At 44.5% G+C, this 21308-nt stretch overlaps 1 protein-coding gene across 2 annotated transcripts in view; it reads right to left on the bottom strand.

The window, feature by feature from the left end:
- Positions 1–9031: 9031 nt before the first annotated feature.
- Positions 9032–21308, bottom strand: part of LOC118120649 (adenylate cyclase type 1) — a 36130-nt gene continuing 23853 nt past the window's right edge. Inside the window, exons 10-20 of one of the 2 annotated variants that reach the window (XM_035175777.2) lie at positions 20207–20304; positions 19266–19350; positions 18216–18305; positions 16565–16842; positions 16155–16281; positions 14980–15096; positions 11765–11911; positions 11433–11531; positions 10954–11068; positions 10063–10187; positions 9032–9983 (exon numbers count right to left, since the gene is read on the bottom strand). In XM_035175777.2, coding sequence (XP_035031668.2) covers positions 9651–9983; positions 10063–10187; positions 10954–11068; positions 11433–11531; positions 11765–11911; positions 14980–15096; positions 16155–16281; positions 16565–16842; positions 18216–18305; positions 19266–19350; positions 20207–20304 — 1614 coding nt within the window. In that variant the 3' untranslated portion in view covers positions 9032–9650. Of the gene's footprint in view, positions 10188–10953; positions 11069–11432; positions 11532–11764; positions 11912–14979; positions 15097–16154; positions 16282–16564; positions 16843–18215; positions 18306–19265; positions 19351–20206; positions 20305–21308 lie in introns of both variants that reach the window. The other variant, XM_047342926.1, reaches the window with a different exon arrangement.

Consider the following 21308-nt stretch of genomic DNA (forward strand, 5'->3'; position numbering starts at 1 on the left):
TCAGCTCAGCCGTTGAAGGTTTGTTGTTGAGTCAACGGTGTCACCACCTGCAGAGGAAGACAGTGGGATACGGACAAAAGCTCCAGACCAGAGACTGGACTTCACCGTGAGAGTGTTTTGTTCACTACAGAATCCAAGGTCAAGAATAAATCCTGACATTTCTTTCAGAGTCTTCTTCAATGACTCTTCTCTGGTGAAGAGAGTAATGAGAATCAGATTCTACTGGTGAATAAAAACCTTTTTATTAATCACTCGCTCACATTCACAACCGCCGTCGTGAGGGATTATCATCAAGAGAGAAATCCATGAGTCTTGAGCCGTGACTCGCTCGCCGGCTGCTGACTCACCCGTGAGTCATGGCGTCGGCAGTTAACGCAGCAGGAGAAGCGACACTTGAACTTGAGTTAACTGTACAGGTTGTTTGATTGTAGCCCCGGGACCTGAGGCCACTCGGTGGTGTTTAAGTGAGAAGGAGAAGCCGTGCAGCTCCGTGTCAGCGGGTGATTGGTGGAGGGAGACATTTAAGGGGTGTTGCTGACGAGTGACGGAGCGGCGAGGCAAAGCAGGTCATGTCAGAGGGAAATAAATCTTCAGGGAAAGAGGGGTTTTCACAACCTGGCAACCCGAGATGCCTCCTTACCTCAGCTGAGGAGGTTATGTTTACACCCGTCTGTCATATTGTCCTTAAACTCACGGAGAATAATTCATGGATTGGCAATTGTGACAGTCCATGAAATATCCATTATAAGTAGTTCTTTCACTAATAAATACTTATATACACATATTGTATATTTGTTTGTTTCTTTCACTCATTTTTTTTATGTTAACTTTCCACTTTTCTGCTGTAACACGACAAATTTCCCATCTAACTTTATCGAATCTAGAACAATCTTATCTTAATTTGTTTTATCTATTCTTATTTTATTAGAGTCACCAATTATCCCAGCCTGCAGGAATCTGGAATAGAAACTGGATTAAAACACACACATAACTTTACTAAATTAAGCTTTGTATAATATACCTGTTTAATAATGTGGGTGTGATAATGAAAGTTACTTATCTTATCTTATCTTATCTTATCTTATCTCATCTTATCTTATCTTATCTTAGGGCATCAGCCTGCATGATGAACTGGACTGTGGGAGGAAGTTGGAGGAGAAACTGGAGGAAAACAGGCCCCAGTTTATTCATTTAAACATTAACAATCCATTCAGAAAAATTTGTTTATTTTAATTTTCAATTAATTTAGCAAATTTGAATCATTGGAAATGGTGAAAGACAAAGAAAAGCAGCAAAACTTCCCATTTGAAAAGTTGGATACAAGTAATGTTATGTAGTTATGTTAGAAATGTAAAACAAGGACTGGACACTGGGATGATTATCCTTATGTGGGATGAAGCCGGGTGCCCTGGTGCGGATGGAGGCTCTGGTCCCAGGACACGTATGTGGCGTGTTGTGGTCAGTGTCCTCTCCCCGAGCAGAGAACCAGGCGCCAGGAATGTGATGTGAACGAGCACAATGACGCTAATCCCCAGCAAAGTTGTTCTTTTTGTTCTTGTCTCCTTCTCACAAGATTTCCTTAATCGGATAATCCATGTCTTATTGAACAGGCAGCGCCGATCGTGGGTCGAGGTCTGGGAGAAAAACAGTGAAACGGAGCCGGGGTCATTCCTGGCGGAGGAGCCTCGGGCCACGCTAACCTTGTGAATGGGCGGAAATGGATTTATTCGCCAGGGCCCGGCGTCTTGGCGTGTCGCATGACGCTTCACGTGTGTGTTTTGGTGTGTTTCCGAATTAGTGTATATGTTTGTGAACTTGTGATTTTACACTTGTGTGTGGGAAACCCAGGAAATCCAGGCTCCCATGCGCCAGCGTCCATTGTTTTTAGTTTCCTCCTCTCTCTCTCTCTCTCTCTCTCTCTCTCTCTCTCTCTCTCTCTCTCTCTCTCTCTCTCTTTCTCTCTGTGTGTGTGTGTGTGTTGCAGTGCTTCCCTCTCCCCGCTGCCGCTCTAATGAGAAGTGGGAGGAAGTCCGAGCCAGAGGATTGCACTTGGCAAAGTTAAGTGGATACAGTCTCATGAATGGGTCAGAGGAGCGCTGGTACGATTCTACCGTTATTATCCCCGTGCAGGACAATGGAGTTTTCCATCCAAACTCACTGTTACTTCCCCTCCCCCCCCCTCCCCTCCTCCCCCTTTCCCTCCCATCCAATCTGTGCTGGAAGATCCTTCCTTCGCTCACAATGGAACAGTGTGTCCTGAACAGGCACATCAAACGGCCGACAGCAGTAAATAAAGACTCGGAGATCATATGTGCAGAGGAGGAGCTGCGGTTAAACGCTCTTTATAATGTTCCCTCAACTTTATTGTCCCCAGGAGACACAGATAAATATGTGCAGCACAATAAAACCTGTGAGTCAGTACATTTTTGAGTTTATACAGAACAGGAGGAGAACATCTAGTACTGAGAAGTACTCGAGTAAATATTATATAGATCTGAACATGTCTGAATAGGTGAAAGGGATTCTACCCGTTTCTATAGTGTGTGTGTGTGTGTGTGTGTGTGTGTGTGTGTGTGTGTGTGTGTGTGTGTGTGTGTGTGTGTGTGTGTGTGTGTGTGTGTGTGTGTGTGTGTGTGTGTGTGTGTGTGTGTGTGTGTGTGGTGCAGGTGTTACTCATGTGGTGGGGACCTGCCTCTGTTTTTACAGTCATTTATATGGATATAATTATACTTATCATAGTGTTTTTAGGTGAAGACGTCTTTTAAGGTCAAGGTTAAGTTAAGGTAATGTTTATGTTGGTTAGGTTTAAGTTGAGGTTCGTTCAATGTTAAGGTTGTGTGTGTGTGTGTGTGTGTGTGAGTGTGTGTGTGTGTGTGTGAGTGTGTGTGAGTGTGTGTGTGTGTGTGTGTGTGTGTGTGTGTGTGTGTGTGAGTGTGTGTGTGTGTGTGTGTGTGTGTGAGTGTGTGTGTGTGTGTGTGTGTGTGTGTGAGTGTGTGTGTGTGTGTGCGTGTGAGTGTGTGTGTGTGTGTGTGTGTGTGTGTGTGTGTGAGTGTGTGTGTGTGTGTGTGTGTGTGTGTGTGAGTGTGTGTGTGTGTGTGTGTGTGTGTGTGTGTGTGTGTGTGTGTGTGTGTGTGTGTGTGTGAGTGTGTGTGTGTGTGTGTGTGTGTGTGTGTGTGTGTGTGTGTGTGTGTGTGTGTGTGTGTGTGTGTGTGTGTGTGTGTTTGTTGACTTTCATCGTGTTGCTCTCGATTGTTCACATGCAAAGTGATGGAGGCGGATATGTGAAGAATTTAGATCCTGATTATTTGATGCCACAGCTCGTGAAAGCTTCTTGTCTTTGATGTTTTCAATTCTTGGATTTTATTTTATTCGTGAAGCATCTTGTGACGGACGCTTTAAAAAGGTTCAAGTAAGTGATATTATTTTCTTTCCACAGAATTTAAAATGTACAAAACTCAACAACAACAATAAAAAAAAACATCCTCACACAAACCACATCACTTTTTACTGCTTTCATGTGATCAAGTTATCACGTGACATCGTCTTCTATTTATTTAATTCACTTTGTTTTCGACGTCGTCCTCTGAGTTGTCTTGTCTCGTTGCGTCCTGCAGGTTGTTATTTCTCCTGTATTTCCGTCTCTGTTTTTAGAAGTGCGATGAGAATGTGTTTTTGTCGTTGCGGTGACGGGACGACCTGCGTCTGCGGCGATGAGAATCCGTGGGTCTTGTTTTTCCTCTGGGTCTCTTATCAGTTTACCTCCGTTCACCTTGATCCGCTGTGTCTTTGGAGGTTATTATGACATTTTCTGCGAGTTTCATGGTGTTTTCTCTCAGCGCGTCACATTCCATCTGTGTGGACGTTCAGAAGAGACCAAACATGCAGGAGCGCTAGGAGAAGGTTAGTAAGGGTCAGCGCTGTTCTTACACAACATGGAGTTCAATGACCCTGTGTGTGTGTGTGTGTGTGTGTGTGTGTGTGTGTGTGTGTGTGTGTGTGTGTGTGTGCTGATGAGCTTGGAGGAAAAACATAATGTACAAGATGAAGAATAACAGCCCGGGTCGTTGATGAGAAACCGTCCAGCGGGAGGATGTTTTCTCTCCACTAATCATAAAAGTGTGATTTGTATTTTTGGCTCTCGTCGGAAACCTCGAGGAAATGTTTTCTCTCTCCGTCGCTGAAGCTCGGTTGTGAAACGAGAATTTCTCAGAAGAACATTTTCTCTCTGGCACGATGAGAGCCCCTCGGAGCTCGGCCGTTGCATATGGATCTCATAAAAGCATTAGAAGAAAACAATCCTGTGAGATGAATCATGGGCTTTAAGTGTTCTCTGGGTCTAAGTTATACGACGACCCTGGGAGAGGAGAAGTGGAGCCAGTGGCCTCGACCCCTGAACTCCGGATCGTCTGCCAGCGTCCGAGGTTTCACTGATTCTCTGCGGTTTGGGTTCGATTTTGTCCTTGAAAGACGTCACATTATTCATACGCTCAGTATTATTCTAGACATAAAATGTGGATTCCCGTATGTGAAGAACACAGCCGGAGATATTCAGTGTAACATTCAGGCAAAGGGGTGGAACCAAAGAGCCGCAGGGGGCAGCTCCCCACGTGTAACTTGATTTGTGATGTTTGATTATTTCCCCCGTTGGCTGAAAAGTCTCAGTTTTTTTCCATGTTGACATCTTCAAAATATTTGTATTGCTCCAGTTTCGTATCCGTCGCTTGTTAGAAACTTCATCAACATGCCAGCTCCACTTCGTACACTTGTGCCTTTCTGCTTTTTCCTGTTCCCCCCGGTGTTTCCTTGCAAGTTGAGTTTTGATCTTCGTTCTTTGGAATTCTGTTTTGTTTTTGTTGTATCTTGTTCTTTTCGCCCTGACAGAATCTGGTGCCATTTGGACACATGATACGTTCAATGGCGGCGGCTGGGACGACAACAGCAACGAGTTCTCATAACAAATTACGCAGAAGCAGGAGGAGACGTTATTTTAAAACCATCTGAGAAGCGTCTCTGACGTATATGTAACGATATCTTGGAAAGTGTTTACTATTCCATTCACACACCTTCACTGATATACAAGCCCCTTAAAGCTATAATTAATAAGGTATTAACTGTTAATTGAACAATTAGTTACAAATTATAATTATTATTTTCTGAAATAGTAGTAATGACTTTTTTCTAATTATCTATCAAGCCTTTAGATTTATATGTTTTGATAGCTCGGGGTCTTGGGGGTCAACGACATGCAGGTTCTGTATTTTCACGGCTCAGTTTGTTCTCATGTAAACGGCGCCGACGTAATACGTGTTTGATGTTGAGCACAAGTTCAAGCGCCCGTTTGACCTCACACACGCAAAAAGGTTTTTTCCCTCAAACAAACAGGGAAACACAAACATGAGGACGGACCGTGTGGGAAAGAAACTTCTAGAGGAGAAGCTTCTTCATTACAACGCGTTCTTCTCCATGTTTTACTTTGACTCTCTTTTGTTTTAAACACCACAAAGTGCTCGGATCAACACAAGAGTGAAGACGTGAGTTTGTTCTATGCTCCCACGCTCCAGCGTCCAGATTCCAGCAGGGTTTACGGTCAGGGATGTTATGACACACGGGGTCATTGAGTAAGCAGTGCGAGGGCGGGGGGATGAGATTACCGGTAGTGTCCCGGTCTTGAACACATCGCTGGTCCTGCTCTGACTCAGGCCGCTGACAGACGGCCGCTCCGCTGGACCACAGCTGCAAACGGAGCCAAAAAAGGCCCATTTCCGCTCCTTATCTCAGAGTGTGTGAGTGTTTACGTTGCCACTCCTGAGCCGGCGTGTTTGATCCTATCAGGAGAGTCCGGCAGGTGGTAAACACACACACACACACACACACACACACACACACACACACACACACACACACACACACACACACACACACACACACACACACACACACACACACACAGAGAGAGTTGTAACTTTCTGTGTTATCAACAGACTGTGTAGTATTGACGTCTGTGGTGATTACACACAATCAGCATGAATCACTGAGTTCACAGGGGTGGGGTGGGGGGCGGGGCGGGATTTTCCTGGTTTATAATTCACTCGTTGAAAAACAAAACCTCGATGGCTCCATGTCGGGGCAGGTTTCTTGTTGTGTTGCCATGACAACCTGTCACTCAGGATGCCCACATGCCACAGCCTCCCAGCTCTCCACACACACACACACACACACACACACACACACACACACACACACACACACACACACACAAACACACACACACACACACACACACACACACACAGATACAATGATATATGCCCTTCATTTATTTGGCCTTCATCTTTCTCTGGTTTCTTGATGAAATGGTTTTAACAAGTTTGAATTTTCCTCACAATCGACAGTCGAAGGGGGAAAGTTTGCCTCCGTGTGTTTTCATACTTTTGCATGAACATGTTTTTGGTGATAAATTTGAAATCTGGGGGGAAATGTTTCTGAGTCTGAATCTTCCAGATGTGGTCACGGTTTGAACCTGTGACCACATCTGGCCTGTTTCCCGTTTCACAATCCCGGGAAACAACACGAGCGTCAGAGCGACATCTGATCTGATCTGCAAACGAAAACATGAATGATTGGATCACAAAGTCAAAATGCATCTTTCACTATGTCCTTATGGGAAATAGCCTGTTTATATATGTTTCTTTTGTATTTTACTCTTTATACCTTTTATTTTATACGCTTATAAATTTACCTTATATGTATTTACATTGTATAATTGTTATAAAACCGTTATAAAACCAAATATATTGTGTTGTTGTCTTTGATTCTTAAAGTGGAAACAGTTTGAATTAGTTGCTTCAGCTCTCAGGTCTGTGGTGACCTCTGACCCCCAGAACAGGAAGTCCACAGGTGTAATTAACCATATTAATGATGGTTTCCAGTAAAGCAACGTGAACAACATCAGGACTCTGCTGTTATTCCTACTTTAAATATCTACTAAAGACTAATTATCATAAACTCATAAATCTCATGAATTTCTGATGTCATTGATCTTTATTATTATAAAGAGTTCATAACAACTTTCCACTGTTTTATTTTCATTAAGCAGCTTGTAACATTGTTTGAAAAAGTCTCACACACGTCAAGGTTAATATTATTAACCTTTATGAAATATAAATAATACAAATAATAACAATGTTAAAATATATTTAATTAAACATGTATTGATTATCATATATTTAAAAAGGCCTTGGAGTGACAGCTGTGGTTTTGTGACATGTCGACAACCGGCTCCGGCTGACATCGACCTCCTTGTTGCTCCAGACTTCTTACATCAGCTGCTCTGTTTTTCTACTGTTACGTAACTTTAGAACCGAGTTTGATGGCCTCGCCATATGCACTGTGTGTGTGTGTGTGTGTGTGTGTGTGTGTGTGTGTGTGTGTGTGTGTGTGTGTGTGTGTGTTGTTGAGAATGAGGACAGGAAGTGGCGCACTTTCTCCAGGAGACACACGTCCCCACTGGCTTTATTTTTATAACCATAATACGTCAATATCATCGCAGTGCAAACACTTAGTATAAAATATCATCTTTAACAAAATGTACATTCACATAAAACATCTCAATAAATACATCTTCAACAAAAAAAGCCACAAATATCTGATCATTCATAAATATCTCTGAAAAAGACAATGTACAGTAATATCTATCAATACGTATGACAATTGAAACCCGTATCATACAGTATGAAAATATCCAGTTTACAGGAAAAAATATTGTACATAACTCGTTTCTATCAACTTTCCTTCAAAACTGAAAGCAAGTGTATAAAAATCCTCATTTTGAACTTTTAGAAACTCAAAGTGAGCGTTCAGACTTTAAATCTGTGTCGAACATGATGAGAAGTTCATCTCCATCACGTTTCTGGATAAATCTCTCAGAGTCGAACCCGTCGCCGTCGTTTGTGAAATTGTTACAAAACTGTTGAGGAAACAGTAAAAATTCATTCGACAAACAAAAGGAAATCCACAGGAGCTGCAGCCGCACATTCCGTCGTGCTGCAGCTTCCACACCAGAACTTTGATATGTTTATGAAAATAGGTTGGCACATTTGATAAACCGGCTACCTGTTGACTAAAGCAGGAGCGGGGGAGGAGGAAGAGGAGGAGAAAGAGGAGGAGGAGGAGGAGGAAGAGGAAGAAGAGGAGCCCCCGGCCTGATGTCAAACTTTCCTGAAAATTTGTCCTTGAAAAAAGGTTTTGCACACCAAGCCCATGAAGAAGAAGAAGTAGAAGAAGAAGAAGAAGAAGAGGAAGAGGAAGATGGGTCAAAAAGAAAAAGCACCTTACATTCAAGAGGACCGCTACCGTGAGCGCATGCACGAGGACGACGTTGAACCAGAGTCACTGCGCGTCCACTGCTCGGCCTGACGTCTCATCAGAACGCATGCATGTAAACGCCACAGGCTCGCAGGCAGTGCATGCTGGGAATGATTCGAGGAGAGTTAATGGCTGTGGTAAGCCGTACTGGTGAGTAGCGTTACCATGAAGTAAATCATCTGGACCGGTGGGAGGGCGCCAGACGCGGATTCCTCCGCTCGACCGAAAGCAGCTTTTTAGTTCATAAAAATAGTCAAACTGAATATCTCAACAATAGAAAATAGTTCTTCGTAAACACGCACGCGGGAAATAAAAAGTTTTTCTGTTTTTAAATAGAACTCCATGAGGAAGGAATCACACTCGCACGATACGGAAAATAGTTTTTTTTATCTAAGTCATGCTTCAACTCCACAGAGATACACATGTGTGTGGCGACGCACACGCTATTGGCTACATACACGATCGGGTGGAAGGATCCAGCCGGCTACAGCATGCAGGGAGGCTGAGAGAGGAGACGCTTTATTGCTACACTTTGACGAGGAAGAATCTGGAAGTCAAGCATCACAGGGAGAACAGACGGAAACGTGACTGAAATGCAGCAGCGGCATCATGCACTTAAAGACGCCGAGGCGAGCGGCGCCGTCCAAAGGGCTTCAGCGAAGGGGCAGAAACGTGCCGTCGCCACCAACCCGGGAAACGATTGAAGGCAATGCCCTGTTGTGTTTCGGCAGCTTTAAATCGTTAAAACTGCCTTTTTACAATTATACATTTGGCTTCATCCACTTTGAAAACAGGCGTCTGATGGACGGCGACGCGCCTGTGACCACGAATCTGAGTCAGAGTCCGATGAATCAACAAAAGGCAACGAAAAGAAAATGGCAAGAAACTCATCGTGAGGAGCGGTTGCTAAGGCAACAGCACTGATTTGGTTTTATACTGAGAGAAAACGGTCGGCGGAAACTTCTGGATGTGTTTGAGGCTTGTGCGCTACACTACCCATGGTGCATTGCAGTGTGTTTCTTATTATTTCGTGGATTCGCGGCGTCGACTCTGAAATCGTGGAGACATCCTTGGCCTGTGATTGGTTTACGGAGCAACGTGGCTAACACGTCCCGGAGCCTGACGCCCCCCTGGAGGCGTGAGTCCGATGGAGGCCGCCCCAATCCTAAACGCAGGCCTCCCATTGGATGATCAGTGCGTCAGCCTCGGTAGAAGAAGAACGGAGCTCTCTCTGCTCCACGCCATCATTCTCCCGTTTCCCACGGTCACCATGGAGACAGCGTCGGTCACACCATAGCCGTGGGGACAGAGGGCAGGTACCTGGTGGTGCTGGTGGAGGTGGTCGGCTTGGCCATGCTCGGGCTCGGGTTCCTGATGGTGGCGTAGGTGGTGACGGTGGGGGCGGGGCTCAGCCTGGTGCACACGCTGCCGTGGGCGAACGCGCTCGTCCGGCGGTCCGGGTTGCCGGGCAGCTGCTCCTGGGTCTGAGGTGGCCTGCCGCCTTGTCGCCGCCCCTCCAGGATGTAAGTGAGCATCTGACCTTTGCCCTTCACGCTGACCTGGCCGCGGCAGACGAAGTCGTAGTGGTCGGCGATGACGCGATAAACGTCTTCGGTCACCTGGAGACGAAACGCAGAGAAACACATAATACACGATAAATATTCTCGGCCCTGCTGCAAAGCCAGTGCAGAACTGTACCTGGATCTTCCCTTGAACTCCGGTACTGTCCATCCTGCTGGCCACGTTCACCGTGTTCCCCCAGATGTCGTACTGAGGCCTCCTGGCTCCAATCACTCCGGCCACCACCGGACCCACATTGATACCTGGAATCAGTCCACAACATCCGGGTCATGAGCTCTAGAGCTGTTCTACGTTTATTCCAGTTTTAGGTTCATATAAAATCAATTTCGTCCAAGAACTCTTCAGCACACAGACTGGAGGAGCCATGGATCAAACCATCGACCTTAGTGGACGACCCGCTGTGAAAGCTCCAGACCAGTTCATCACTTCTGAGTCTTTTCTATTCTCAGTTTATTACTAAATCACATTCATGCAAACTAGTGTGAGACTGATTATTTATTTTCTGCAGGCATCAACCCACCAGCTCCTTGACCCATGTTTGCTTCTCTGCAGATTCTGGACATGTGCAGTCGTCCTACGCAAATTACCGACAGCTTCTGCGATGTGGGACATACTAACATACGCAGGTTTCTTGCACGCGGAGCCCCACAGTCTGCAGACAGGATGGCACTGTGTACACCAGGCTACACTGGGATTAAACACGGGCTCCTGTCGCAGGCTCCCCACAGGATACCCAACACAATGGAACCTAGAACTTCAGGTCTCGCTGTGACGAGCTTCCTGCAGCGCAGCGCTCTTTCTGTGATGCATTTCCTGCCAAACTTACCGGCACTGAGCGTCCACAGTGTCCAGTGCAAATAGGTCAGGAGCTGTAACACCGATGTTTATGTAGACCCGTGTATGTACGTCTGCATGTGTGTGTGTGTGTGTGTGTGTGTGTGTGTGTGTGTGTGTGTGTGTGTGTGTGTGTGTGTGTGTGTGTGTGTGTGTGTGTGTGTGTTCCCTCACCTACTCTCAGGACAAAGTCGTTGTAAGACTGGTAGTTGATGGCGTCCAGGACGTCAAACATCTCGATGGCAAAATCCGACACTGTGCATAAATGTGAGGTGACGGACTTCTTTGCCTGAGAATCAATGAAACAGAATTATGTGCATCATGTGCATCTGTGTCCTGACATGATTGAACATATTGTTCCCATCTACCACCGCAGTGAAAGCACCTCGGCCGTCAGCGGCTGGTACGTTTGCAGAAGTTGCAGAAAGGGCTCTTTTGTTTGTCAGCTTTGCAGGATTTAAAGAAACTTTATGAATGTGAAATATGCTGACGCCACAGGGGCCGGTAATCCCTCACAGAGGATTTGTGGAGTGAAACGTGTTCTGAACGTCAACACCCCAGAAAATAACAACCTGAGAATAACAGGCCTCTCAAGAAAATGCACCGTGCATTCTGAACGGTTTCATTCAAGCGTCTAAATATAGTGAGTGTACCTTGGAGGCAGTCGTAGGAACCAGCCCGACTGCAGCCATGTACGTGCTGCCGATGGTCTTGATCTTCTCGATATCCCTGTAACACTCTTTATCCATCAGCTGGGAGGAAGGAGAGAAGAGGAGGAAGACATTAAACTGTCAGTTTGAGTTCACACAAACAGATTCCTGCAGGAAGAAGAACTTTCCCATCTGGGACCATTTCTCTGTATCGCACCAATAAACATTGTATGATGCACTTTAACTTCGAGAAATACTTTATCCAGCTCATCTTGCACCAGATCTTCAGATTCTCCAAACGCAGAACGTGAAACTTTCAGAAGCTGTTTCATCACCTCGTCGAAGTCGGCGATGATCTCGTTGAGGAGCCGCAGACACTCGACTCCCATGTTGTTCCCGTCCAGCTCGATGTAGAAGTCGTTGAAGTTGGCGATGGAGGCGAACAAAACGCCAACCTGAGCGTAGGACTGGTAGTACAGGTCCTGGAGGAGAGGAGGATTGGGTTCTGGTCAGAGAGGGACTGAAACTCAAAATAAAGATTTAATAGGAACAAAGTGAAGTTCTGGTTCCAATTGACGCACTAAACAAATCAAACTAAATCTATGACAGTGATAAAAGTGAGGAAAACACACATTTTCTTGGGTTAACTGCAGCTTACGAGCAACAGAGATTCAAACTCTGTCCGTCACCTTTCAAAAGCTGCTGGTGTTAATATGGTGCGTGTGCGCAGGACGGATGAGTCGCAGGTAAACACTGCAGCAGCAGCAGATTCACTGAGGTCCCACTGTGTTGTGTTATGAATACAGTGTATGGATGAACTTTAGCCCAGAGGAAAGAGAGGAAGTCTATCTATACACCGTAGCTCAATGGGGTCACCGGCGTGCCGGGAGCCCACTTCCTGTTCCCAGTGTTTACTAGTCTGAGCCTCAGATGATCCCTGCGTCGTCTGATGCGTGGCCCACTGATTGTTGAAGGATAGGAACTTACTGTTGTTACTGTGACACAGTTCTGGGTTCTCGCTAAGGCACCAAACCAACAGGGAGTTTAACCGACTCACCAGAACCCAGTGTCGTCTGATTGGCCCAAAGCAGGTGGATCCATAACGTACACAGGATTCCACTGGGGTAAAATAATGAGGATTGAAAACAGACCAACTGCTGCATGTGGGTGGAATATTCTGAGAAAAGAACCTGGAACCACGATCAGAACTAGTTTCCTTTCTGTGAATATCTTATTATCATAGTGTTATTGAATAATAACGAGTTTCTAGCTAAACGAGTTCGTACAGTAAACACTTTTTACTTTTAATCTCTTCAGGGTACTTGATCATTATAATGAAAATACTAAAATGTCTCTCAGCTCAAATCGACGCCAAGGTCCTTAAATTAATGAAAATATTAAAAAACCTCCTTTGATCATCCTGTGATCTCCTGATCTCCTGATCACAAGGTGATGGATCAGCACCAAACCTTTATGGGCTCTTCTCAGACCTGAACCACATCCTGGTTCCCTCCCGGTTTCATGGTTAGTTTCTGTGTAATCTCGCTCGTAAACAAACAAACCAAACCAAACGTCTGTTATAACGTCTGAAGCATCTGAAGGCTCCACTCTGTTGTTGGGACGATGGGAGACTTCACCTGGAGGACAGGGTGGAACGCAAGAGCCTGTCCAGCTGCATCATGGGAAATGTAGGAGCCAGTGTTTCTGGAGCTTTACACATTAGAAAGTCTGATAATTAGCTTTGCATTAGAAGATCAAGCTTCTTGCAGTTCTTGACGTCATCACACAACAACTTAGCCCCGATTTTATTCTAATATGTTAAATAGGCTCAATTCTGGATTGCAACGTCAAAGCTGTGTCCCAACGATGGTTCTGCTCCATTTACTCACAAGATGAACGTTTTAATTACACAATCACAGTGTGTTCTATTATAAGAGACTTTAGTGGAACCGGTGTTTTGTGGAACAGGAGATGAAAAACTAAGAAGCAAGACTGATGGTGTTCGTCTCATTTTCATGCTTTTATCCTGTTTAATGGAATAATTTCTAATAAAGAATAAAAAATTATATATATTTCAGCATTAAACTGCTGATTGTAAACACCAGGATGAGAATTTTCCTCCGACTCCTGAGTGAATTATGTGCAGTTAATGTTTTTATCCTCGATATAATGTAAATAAATATAAATTTTGTGTTTTGGGGTCAGTTTTTCTTTCATATCGAATGTATAAGTATTTTTGAATGACAAATGGAAATAGTTTAAATTTGGATCCTAAGCCACACCCACTAAATGTCCATATTTTACTACGGGCAGCAGGAATGTGGACCCAGCTCCTCTGTTTACAAACCAGGCTGCTCCTCGCGAGGGGCCGAGTATTTCCTGGTTCGCAGGCGGAGGGATGTATGTTTTCATCACTTCCTGAGGAGGAGGGCGAGCGGGGGCCCGAGGAAGGAACACAGATCAGTGGAGGGGATGTTCATCAATCAGTGGACACAGACAGCTCACACTTCCATTTTAACACCACAACACATGGTCGGGGAAGCGGAGCCATTGTCCAGAACAGGCAGGATATTTTCCCACATGCAGAACCAAACACGGCTCGGACCCAGAGAGAGAGAGAGAATCTATTAACGAGGCCGAACACAAAGCCGGTAGCTTCCAGGTTTAATCAGCAACTGTTAACTTCTGCAGAATCAAACCTGATAATCAGCTGGAAGTGAAACCTGCAGATGCTCAGATTAGATCCACACAGGCTGATGAACACAGGTTCAGAGACTGGTGGGTCAGAGGAGAGGCTTCGGTCAAACTGAACTCAATTTGGTTGAGAAGTGAAAGTTGAAGACGTCTGGACCTCGAGTCTCATGGTGAACGCTCGCAGGTTCATGATGAGACTGAGAAGGTGCAGGGACTCATTAGAAAAGAATGGGATGTCTCTGAAACAGCCTCAGTTCAGCTACTGGTATCGTCATTTCTCAACTTCTGAACAAAACTCAGAAAATATGACCTGCTTCTGCTGACAGAGAAAAAACATCTGCTCTGATTGGTCTTTATATTTCATCTCGTTAAGACGGTTAATTAACTGAATCTAGTTCCGTGTGCAAGACGACAAAATGTCTCATTTGATATTGATTAAGTCAAATATATTTCATGATGACAGAAGTACATGTTTAATGTTAAATATGAAAGCAATTTAAAGTTTTTACACGTTATTGAAAGTACTAAAATACCTGTGTACTTATACTGCATGTATACTTTACAGTGAACTTGATATCAAGGAATCTAGTTGTGTTATTTCTCTGTCCTTGTGACTTTATCGTTTATTTAATTATGTTAATTCTTTGGTTTCATTTCCCAACTAATGGAAATGTCCGTGTCTTTGAAAGAAGAGTGGGACTCAGGGACCTGAAGAAGCTTCAGTTTCACCCTGAGCGTCTGACACCCTCTGACCTACAGACGTCTCAGGAAGCTGTGGAGATGTAGTCAGAGGCATCAGCTCCTTCAGGCTGACGCTCCCCGCCGGGCGAGCCCGGACACGACTGTGGATTCTCACCATGTTCCTGGGGTTGGACATGAGGAAGTGCTGAGCCACATGAGCCGGCAGCAGGTTGAACAGGATCCTCTTGTTGTCCAGCTTCACCTTCTCCATGTCGTCCCTGTCCTCCACGGCCTGGACACCAGCACAGATCACACAGGAGGAGACGAGTCTTCACATGAACGTGAACATGACACAGACATGACACAGACATGACACGACACACGTCCTCTACTGTCTGGACACAATGAAGCTCTGCTGCAGCTCAACCAGAGGATGTAATAGCTCGACCTTATCACTAGAGGGTGATAATGATTTGCAAACAACACAAACCTCTGTTGATTCTAAAAATAGAAACTCTTTGATTATCCACTGTTCAAGCCTGCGCATGTGAACACACACATATATATATATATATTTATATAAATAAACTCACACACACACTGAGAACAAAACATCATATCAACCACAATATCCCACAGAATCCTACAAGATGTTTCAGTGCAACAATATTCCATCACAGATCACATCACTTATTTAAAGACTGAATCTTTTTAAGTCTTATTAGAAAATAAAATACACATTATGACGTGATCTGTAATTACATATTTAACATCCTCAAACATTTCTCACTGTTGAACATATAATCTGTTACATGGAATAAACACTAACGATCGAAACAGGGAATTCATTGATAAATGGTCAAAATCAATCAATCACCACTTGAGCCTGAATGATATTTAGATTCTAAAGCCGACAACGATTTGATGTTTAAGAGATAAATTTGAAATTAAAATCAGTTAAAAAAAATATTTTAACTATCTTCAAACAAAAAGACTCAAATCTAGAAGCGTGTTTCTTTCTCTGATTTAAATCTATTCACTCATTCTTACCTACATACACACAGGGTCAGTGTCTTGCTCAAGGACACTTCAACACACAGACAAGAGAAGTGGGGAATTGAACCATCATCCCTGCAAACAAACCAGCCAGCCGAGCTCAGATGTTACTTTCATTTAAAAGCTTTCATCAGCTGTTTGAAGCTCAAGGGACATGTCGACAATGAGGATCAAACCAACAACCCGACAAATAACGTCTGAAACGCTCTCAAACCACCGGAATATATCTAAACTAAACGACCTAATAAGAGGATCACACATCAGCAGCCACAGGTTCCACAGACACACACATACCTGAGTAGCCCAGAGATAATCGAGCCGCAGCTTCAGGTCCAGTTGTCTGGAATGAAGAGCCAGAGCTCCAGAGAACAACACGACCGCCAACACGGGGTCGTAGCCCCGCGTGTGGAGGAAACCGCCACTGGAAGACACACAAAGTGGAGTTTTGTTTTTGTGATTCACTGTTAAGTGATTGTTTTGTCGAGACACGAAAAAGAAACACACGAAAAAGCCAAATAACTGAACTAAATAAAGCAATAAAGCTAAATATTTCCTGCTTCTGTCCTTTTAAATGTAAAAGTTTAGTCATTTTCTTTGCTTTGGGTTCTGAACTTAGACAAAACTTTAATGGACTTTTTCACATAAACAACCTCAGCACATCTTTAGTTGTTTAAGACCACACATCACATGCAGCTCAGTCTCACCCCACCGCTTGGCGGTAGCCGCTGGTCTCCATGACGACGGTGTAGGTGACAGAGAGGAGGAGGAGCAGGAAGATCTTGGGGAGCGAGGACACGCGGAGGTAGGGCACGACAGTGAGGGTGCCGGCCACGCAGGAGAGCAGACCATAGGCCATGTTGGAGCAGGCTCTTTCCTCCGCGGTGCTGTTGGAGGGTTCGATGCCGCCCGTGTCCGCAAGGACGACGTCCACAGAGCGGTTGGAGTTCGTCAACGCCACGTTCCCCCAAGGAACGCATCCCACCTACGAGCAGTTTTCAGTATATTCATGACAATGCAGTTTGTATAATATGCAGAACTGTAGGTCCTGTTGGAAAAACTTCCAACCAGTTCGATCCATGTATTTCCAGACTTTTGTCTAGAAAGACACAAATGTGATAAAGGAATTTAAAAAGTTTGATTCAAGTCCAAGTGATTGTTTGCGCAAAATCTGAAGAAACTGACCTCCATTCATTGTGGAAAACCTTAAATCTAGCTACAGCAAAACCTTCTTCCTATCTGACTAACCCTAAACTGAACCGTGACCTTAGAAATGACCTTTAGCCTCAATTCGACCAGACTTCAGTCAACAAGGTCCTGAAAAGATCAGTGTTTATACACAAACACAAACCGACTGAGTTCCAGTGTGTTGACACCAGCCAATTTAAGTTTAAAATATTTGAATGAGCATTTTACTCTTGAACAGTTGATGTTTATATTCTTCTGAGACTCGGCAGCAACATCTGCTCGGCTGCGATTCTGCCAACTCCAAGTTCTGCAGAGACGTGTAAACACTTAACTCTGCTGGAAGAACAATGAAACGACGACAGCTCATCGAACTCAAGTGCTTTTATCATCATTAGTTTCATACAGGCTTTTAAGACCCTTTAATTAAGTCGATTATATTGTATTTAGGCAAATAATAAAAGCTTTGCAACACTAATGATAAATTTACATGCTCACCATTATGAAAATTATAGTATTTTAGATTTTTATTCATAATTTTATTCGGTGTGCCCTGATCCTGAAGATGATGCATGATTCCTAAGGATTTCAATAATAACTAACAATTCAGTAAATCTATATACATGTATTTATTCGTCATATTTTGACATATCTCCACTTCCTCGCTCTATTCAGAAATCTCTGCCCTCTTGACGTCTCAGCCCGTTTTCCTCTCATCAGATAATTAAAACCAAACTTATCAGAAACACGATCGTACGTCAGTGTGATAACAACGACCTAATATGATAGAAACCACCTTTGTGCAAAATGATTTAATGTAATTTGGCTCAGATCCCATCTGCTAATTAAGAGCCATCCAGACACTTTGGCCTCATTTTGAAGGAGCTGTCATGTCGTCCATCTTCATTTATATCTTTATTTAGGATGTGGCCTTTCATATAAAAGATTGATCCCCGTTACTCACAGTGATGATACAGGTAAACAGCCTTTAACTGAACACTGGTATCAGACCAGTGTTCTGCACAGCGGCTGATATCCACAGCTTTGGCATCAATATCGTTTCAGAAAATGTTCTGGCTCTGTAAAGCACCTTGAGCTGGTTTCAAGCAGTAATGTGCTCGACAATAAAAACTAAACAACAGATGTATGTCTGTTGTGAACACAGAGACTTACCACACAGGCCTGGACCACGGAGTAGGTGAGCAGGACGAGGAACACGCACAGCACCGACCGGATCTGGATGGTGAGGCAGCCTGGTTGGCACTAGAACCAGAGGGAGAGACGGGGGAGGTGGAGGAGGACGAGGAGGACGGGGGGAGGTGAATAGAAGGAGTCAGTAAATGAAGCACCTGTTTATCCACCTCAATAGCATTTGGGACACATCATTAGTCGGGAGTGAAAATGAAACGGCTGCATTCTGTGGTGTGGCTCATTGTGTGCGTGCCAATTAGAGGAGGCGCTTAGAGGACACGATGACGGTTCAATGTAGCGTGAGAACGCCACAGTGTCATGAAGGCAGGACACAGGCAGAATAAAGTCCTGCTCACCTGACTTATGCAAAAACCTTTTGTCTAAACTGTGTTAAAATGGTTCGTTGTTGTTGTTCAGGGGATTTGACCAAGATGTTCAAGAAGATACAGTAAATATGAAGGTATAATTATAATAAGCCCACAGTTTTCTGATGACATGAAATAAAAAATAAAAAACTGCAGCTTATTCTTCTAAATGGCCTCATAAAAAATATTTTAATATTTCAGGAGATAAACTTTTGTCTTTTCTCCAGATCTTTTATCGTCTGCGTGCTGAAGATGAAGCTTGGGCCAGCAGGTAATTAGCTTAGCTTAGCATAAAGAGTGGGAGCAGGGGGAAAGTGCTAGCCTTAGAAATGAGATGTATCATGTATTGAGCTTTAGAGGAGCTGCTGGGTGTTCACTTTTCTTCTTCATCTCCAAAATATAATAAATACTAATGTAATAAAAAAAGAAGTATAATATTATAATATAACAAATACTACCAGACAGCCTTACACTCCTGCTCAGTGTAAAGCAAAATCATTATAATATTAACAAGACACATTTCAAGAAGATGTATGAGTCCTTGTTTCTGCTGATGGTATAACAGTATAATTTGTTTTGAAGTGGTGTAACGAGGTAGTAATATTTCTAAAAAGGAGAATCGGTTCATAAACTCTATACAAAAGGAGACATGTCTGGAAGCTCCTACCTGAACACTGGTGAGATGCAGATACATGACACAGGTCACATGGAAACACACACACAGCACCAGCAGCAGCAGCACCAGCATCCCCCTGAGAGAGGAAGAGGAGAGGGAGAAGGGAGGAAGAGGAGAGGAGAGAGGGAGGAGGGGGAGAGAGAGGAGGGGAGGAGGGAGAGGGAGAGGAGAGGAGAGGAGAGGAAGAGGAGGAAGAGGAAGAGGAAAGAGGAAGAGGGAGAGGAGAGAGGAAGAGGAGAGAGGAGAGAGGAAGAGGAGGAGAGGAGAGGAGAGGAGAGGAGGAGAGGAGAGAGAGGGAGAGGAGAGAGGGAGAGGAGAGAGGAAGAGGAGAGGAGAGGAGAGGAGAGGAGGAGGAGAGGAGAGAGAGGAAGAGGAGAGGAGGGAGGAAGAGGAGAGGAGAGAGGGAGGAGGGAGAGGAGAGGAGAGGAGAGGAGAGAGGAAGAGGAGAGGAGAGGAGGAGAGGAGAGGAGGGAGAGAGGAAGGGAGAGGAGGGAGGAAGGAGAGGAGGGAGGAGAGGAGAGAGGAAGAGGAGAGGAAGAGGGAGAGGAGAGGAGAGAGAGGAAGAGGAGGGAGAGGGAGAGAGGAAGAGGAGAGGAGAGGAGAGAGGAAGAGGAGGGGAGAGGAGGAGAGGAGAGGAGAGAGGAGGAGAGGAGAGGAGAGGAGGAGAGAGAGGGAGGAGGGAGAGGAGAGGAGAGGAGGGGAGACCAGAGTGAGACGGGTTTCCCTGGTTTTCCACTGACTGCAGTGAAATCACCTTCCTCTCTAATTGTGTCACTACAGCCCGGCAAGAGCGATCTAATTATGCTACACCAACGGACAAACTGCCAATGTGGTGTGTGTGTGTGTGTGTGTGTGTGTGTGTGTGTGTGTGTGTGTGTGTGTGTGTGTGTGTGTGTGTGTGTGTGTGTGTGTGTGTGTGTGTGTGCACTCACTGTGGAATCATTAGCAGATAGATGAGGCCAAACAGCGCAGCGAGGATTAGAGAGAGAACCACAGCACTGATGAAATGGTCGTCATACACCTGGTGATACTGAGAGAAACAATTCATCGTGTTACAGTTCTAGATCTTCACGAGGGGAATCACGACCCTGCTTCTAAACACCGAATGAACAAGTGCGTAGGGCCTCATGTTGAGAGCTGGATGCGGTACAGGGGGTAGAGCAGGTCGGAGGGTTGGTGGTTTGATTCCCACCTGGCTCCTCCACGTTGAAGTTGAAGATATTGAACCTCGTATTGCAATGAAATGTGTGAACGTACGTTAACATGGACGCCGATGAGCTGACCACTGACCGACATCATTTGTGATTGTGTAACTTTTACTGAGCAACAGCGGCCTCTACAGTCAGAGGGGATAATTAAATCTGTTTTCAATTTAGAATTCTTAAAATCTTAATAGTTTACTTACTACGTCATCACAATCAAAAGACTGAACAAGGGCTCATGGCTTGTTTCTGAATTTGTCATTTTAATTTCTACAACAGATACAAGAGTTTTTCATCTTTCCTCCCAAAGAAGCTGAACTCTAACGGCATCGTATGAAAATAATCTGTTGCTAGTCGAGTGGGAGTAAATAAAACCTTTGTACTAATTCACTTTATTCTCATTGGGCACAAAAAAACAATCAGAATCATTTAAAATTGCACCCAATTACTACTAAACCACTTTTTACTTTGTGTATGGTTTTACTTCTTCAGCTACATGTACACGAACACACACAAGCACACACACACACACACACACACACACACACACACACACCCTTGTTCTGTTTCTCCTTTATGACTCTACCCACGCACACACACAGGAGAAAGATATCACGTGTGCCACTCAGACTTTCCCGAATCATTATCTGCACCCCCTCCTGAGAGGGTGGGTGGAATCCTCACACACACACACAGACACACACACACACACACACACACACACACACAGACACACATCATAGACGACAGGCGTAGGAGAGAGGGGAAGAAAGGAAGAAAGGGAATCAGAGACTGTGTGTGTGAGATAATAAGATTGGGGGGGAAACATGGA

Source organism: Hippoglossus stenolepis, chromosome 14 (genome assembly GCF_022539355.2).
Source record: "Hippoglossus stenolepis isolate QCI-W04-F060 chromosome 14, HSTE1.2, whole genome shotgun sequence".
In the NCBI taxonomy this organism is placed as follows: Eukaryota; Metazoa; Chordata; class Actinopteri; order Pleuronectiformes; family Pleuronectidae; genus Hippoglossus; species Hippoglossus stenolepis.